Raw genomic sequence first — 4128 nt, 5'->3', positions numbered from 1 at the left:
GGCACAACTTTCATGTATTTCTTGATTTTTGTGCAGAAATTGTTTAAAATAAGTTTCACATATTTTATGTAAAATATTTTTCCTACACTTTTTTTATCTATTACAGTTTTATGAACATTTATCATAAATATTCATTTATTCTTTGTCTTTTCTTTCTTATGTCATTATACATCCTATAAATTTATAAATTTTATTATCTTTCTACATGTATATTAGTATTGCGTAAATAAATATCTCTAATTAAACAATATACTTTCTCTCATTTTCACTTTTTTTTTACTCTCTATTTTACCGTTATCAAACCAAGTGTTAGATACAATGTCATCAGAACTAATAACACTGTTCTTCAATCAATCAACGTAAGTTAACTATTATATGTTCATTTGGTCATAAATGATGTTTTGTTTTTCAATGTAACCACACATTTTATCTACTTATGCTCCAACCTAATACTTATTATATCAGAACTCTGTCTATACACATTCTTGCTTTCTGAGGCTTGATGCTGCCATTGCAGGTGCTTAATGTGCTGATATTCATAAAATATTATCTGCAGATCTGCTAACTGAAAGTTGAACAATTTATGAAGGGTTGTCTTTTAAAATGATAAACACATCAGAAATTGGTTCATTCAGCAAAAGCAGAAAAAAATTGTGTATAGTAAAATCACAAACAAATTTTTACAAAGAAAATAAAAATATATTGCAGGAAAGTAATTTGCATTACCATGGTGATTTTGCTCATTTGAATTCTACACAAACCCTAGACACTGAAATGTACAATGTACATTTATATGTGTATGTTTATATTCTCAAGATTGGTGTATTAAAGCATGACAGACTGGAGAAAAAGGAAGAAGGAGGATCATAATTAAAATAGTACATACTGCTAATTAAAATGAAGGTAGCAACCCACATGATTATGGAAAAACAAAACTGAAAAGAAGAAAAGTAGACACTAGGTCGAGTCTATTACAAACATGCATGTGAAACTGGATATATAACAGTTCACCCTTTTATATATGTTTTTTTATTTTTCTGAGTTTCATATTGAATGTTCTCCATCGTGTTCAATCTCAGAAGCTGCTTCATCTTCTTCTTGCAAGCAATCAATGCCAAAAGCACCATGGCCATAGCCAAAGGCCTTGATGTGGTCTTTTAGGGACCTTTTGTGTTTGAAATCAGACCCACATAAGCAATACCATATTTTGCCGCAGTTCTTCTCATGTGTTCTCCAATCACCTTTTACTGCAAATGCTTTGCTGCACTTTCTGCACATGTAGGGTTTTATGCCATGCTTTCTCTTGTAGTGTGTTTGAAGAGTTCTGAAATCCTTGAGAGGCCTTGCTCTTGGGTGGTCAATGTTGTGCTTGCAACCTGCTGCACAACAAAAGCATGGAAGCCTCAGCATAGCTGTTGGCTGTGTTCCTTTCAGAGAATCAGGCCCCTTTCTGTATTGAGATCCATGTCCCCACATATGCATCTGAAAATCAACTCATCAGATTAATGAAACAGAATTCACAGTGTTGTTAGTTCTTTGGATTAGAAGTCCCACATCGGTTAAAAACATATAAATCAGTTTTATAATAAATTCTTAACACATTAACATGAAATCAGAATCATGGTTGAAATGGGAAATTCATAATCAAAGCCTCTAATTTGCTTTCAATTAATTCATTAATTCATAAGTAGGAATTTTAAACCAGTTGTTATGAAGAAAGAGAAATTAAGGTGCATGTACCATATTTGGGTTTTACTGAACATACACATAGATGCATATATGAATTCCACTGCTTTTATTGGTTTTCACAGTCCCTGGTAGATAATTGATTATAGAAAATTGAACTCATAAAATTGAAGATAGGTACAAAGTGAACCTTGATTCTTTTGGCTTCTTTCGTATTCATATGAAGATTTGGAAGGCCATGTATGCAAGATAAAAGTTAAAAGCAAGTAGAAAATTAAAGAGGTAAGAAGCAAAACATGGGTAATTAATTCATTTCTAAATTTGCACAATAAGATGACAAGTTAATTAGTACTAAGTCAAAGTTCGTACCCTTTTTACAAAAAGGTTAACTTGTTCAGATTTCAAGATATGTTTTGATAATATTATATACACTTAAATTATATATCTGGGGTGTGAGGGACTGGCACTTTCATAAAGACATGTGATCAGGAAATGATCTCATCAGAACAAGTGAATCAATAACAAGTGTTTTTTTTTTTTTTCTTTTCTTTTTTACCGTTTGCAGTGCTTTGAAAAGGCTGTGGTAAGTTCACAGGCTTTTGATGAGGAACATCTGAATCCTGAGAGAAGCATTGATATTAATAATTTGTTTTTACTTTCCATTCATTTGCACTTTGCAGTCTGGCGCAGCACAATGTTCTAGGCGACATAAAAGCAGAAGAAGCAAAGAGACTTCCAGGTTTTCAAAGAAAACAAGAATTAATTAAGGTACTGAGATCGAGAGCAAATAGTGTTGTTGATCAGAAACAAAGAACAAAAAACAAAAGAAGACCATGCAAAAGGGCTGCATAGAGGAAACAAAAATGATGAAACACACAAGGAGAGGGGCCTATCTGATCTGATTCAATGTAAAAAACCATTTAAAAAAAGTTTGAGAAAAAATTAAGGACATTTTATGAACAAGATGGTGAAAGAAACAATGAATAAAGTACAGACAGAAGACAAAGTTTTTATTATTTGTGTAAATGAGGCCACACCGTACCTGAAGATTATTGTATCTGTTGAAAGTTTTTGAGCACACAGGACATGGGAACTGTGTAGGACCAATGAGAATCTGTGAAGGGGTGGGAATCCAATACTGACCCTTGTTCAATCTATCCAAAGGGTGCTCAGAAATTATGTTCACTTCCTCTTTTTCACCCATTTCCATACAAGTTGAGGACACCCTAGATGACCCCAGATCAGAACAAGTATCCATTCTGGGAAGCCCTATGTGTAGGGCAACAGTCACAGTTTCTTCATCACCATCTTCTCCATTGTTCTCCACCTTCTCCTCTTCTCTCTCTTCCACAACAACATTTGAGGGTTCATTTTCTTGGAGCTGCTCACCTGTCAGGCTTATCTTGTTGATGAGAGGAAGTGCCTCTCTCAGAGGAGGGGAAGAAGGAGGAGGAGGAGCTGCTGCATATGCATATGCATATGAATATGAAGATGAAGATGAAGATGAAGATAAAGATGAAGATGAGGGTCCTTGTAATTGAATTCCAAACCTGTTGTTTGAGTAATTGGCAAGAGGGTGGTGGTAGGGTTGAGAAGAGGAAGAGGAAGAGTAGTGAGGTTGGAAGAGCATGAAGTTGAACCATTCATTGAACATGTTGGACTTAGGATCTGTCATAGTGAATGATGTTTGATGTGGGAGAAATTAAGGAAAAGTTTGGTGATGTATAAGAATATAGAGTGTGCATATGTGAGAGTGTGTGAGAGAGAGAGAGAGAGAGAAAAAGAGAGAGAAAATGTGGATGTTATGTGGTGGAATGGAGAGCCATATAAGTAAGTTTCAAGGTAAAAGGATTAGAAAGCCAAAGTGTATGGAAAGTCAAGAAATTACCCCCTGCAAGGCAATTAAAGGCGAAAGGGAAAGGCAAAGGTGGAGTCAGAGATTAGACTTGCAGTTTGTCTCCCAGGAGATAGAGTTTGTGTTTCTTACAACACCACACACAAAAAACCTTTACAAAAGGGAGAACCTAAACAACACACACAACTTTCTATTGCTATACCATTTCTTAACTCTAATTCAATCAATCAAACACTTTCTAACCCTTTTTCTAATGCATCTTTCTTATTATTTAAACTCTACCACAAAACTATTCAATTGCTTAAATATCCTCACTGTTTTATTTCCTATTTCCTATTCTTAAAAACCATAGTTTTCACTTTTTATACATACTATTTTTAATCTTCATTACCCTCTATAGTTTAAATAAAAAGAAATTCAAAAGTTAAAGAATACAAGGGGTTAAAATGTTTTAGAATATGAGTTTTGTAAAAAACCCTAATTAACTTAGATGTCATTTTCAAATTCTTTCTCTAATTCAATCTTGGACTTGAGATTTTTCCATTACAATTACATGCCTAGAGAATAAAATAAATTATTTATAAATA

At 33.7% G+C, this 4128-nt stretch overlaps 1 protein-coding gene across 1 annotated transcript; it reads right to left on the bottom strand.

Annotated features, from left to right (window-relative positions):
• Positions 1–784: 784 nt before the first annotated feature.
• LOC124821336 (zinc finger protein WIP2-like) lies at positions 785–3556 on the bottom strand. Its single transcript, XM_047293204.2, has 2 exons — positions 2729–3556; positions 785–1482 (listed from the first exon to the last, which is right to left on the bottom strand). The coding sequence occupies exons 1-2, from the start codon at positions 3359–3361 to the stop codon at positions 1045–1047; spliced, it is 1071 nt and encodes a 356-aa protein (XP_047149160.1). The 5' UTR covers positions 3362–3556; the 3' UTR covers positions 785–1044.
• Positions 3557–4128: the final 572 nt, after the last annotated feature.

This window comes from Vigna umbellata, chromosome 9 (assembly GCF_029865625.1).
Source record: "Vigna umbellata cultivar VRB3 chromosome 9, Vumbellata_1.0, whole genome shotgun sequence".
NCBI classification, from domain to species: domain Eukaryota; kingdom Viridiplantae; phylum Streptophyta; class Magnoliopsida; order Fabales; family Fabaceae; genus Vigna; species Vigna umbellata.
Note: the sequence above shows the minus strand (reverse complement) of the source record. Positions and strands in the feature narration are given on the sequence as shown.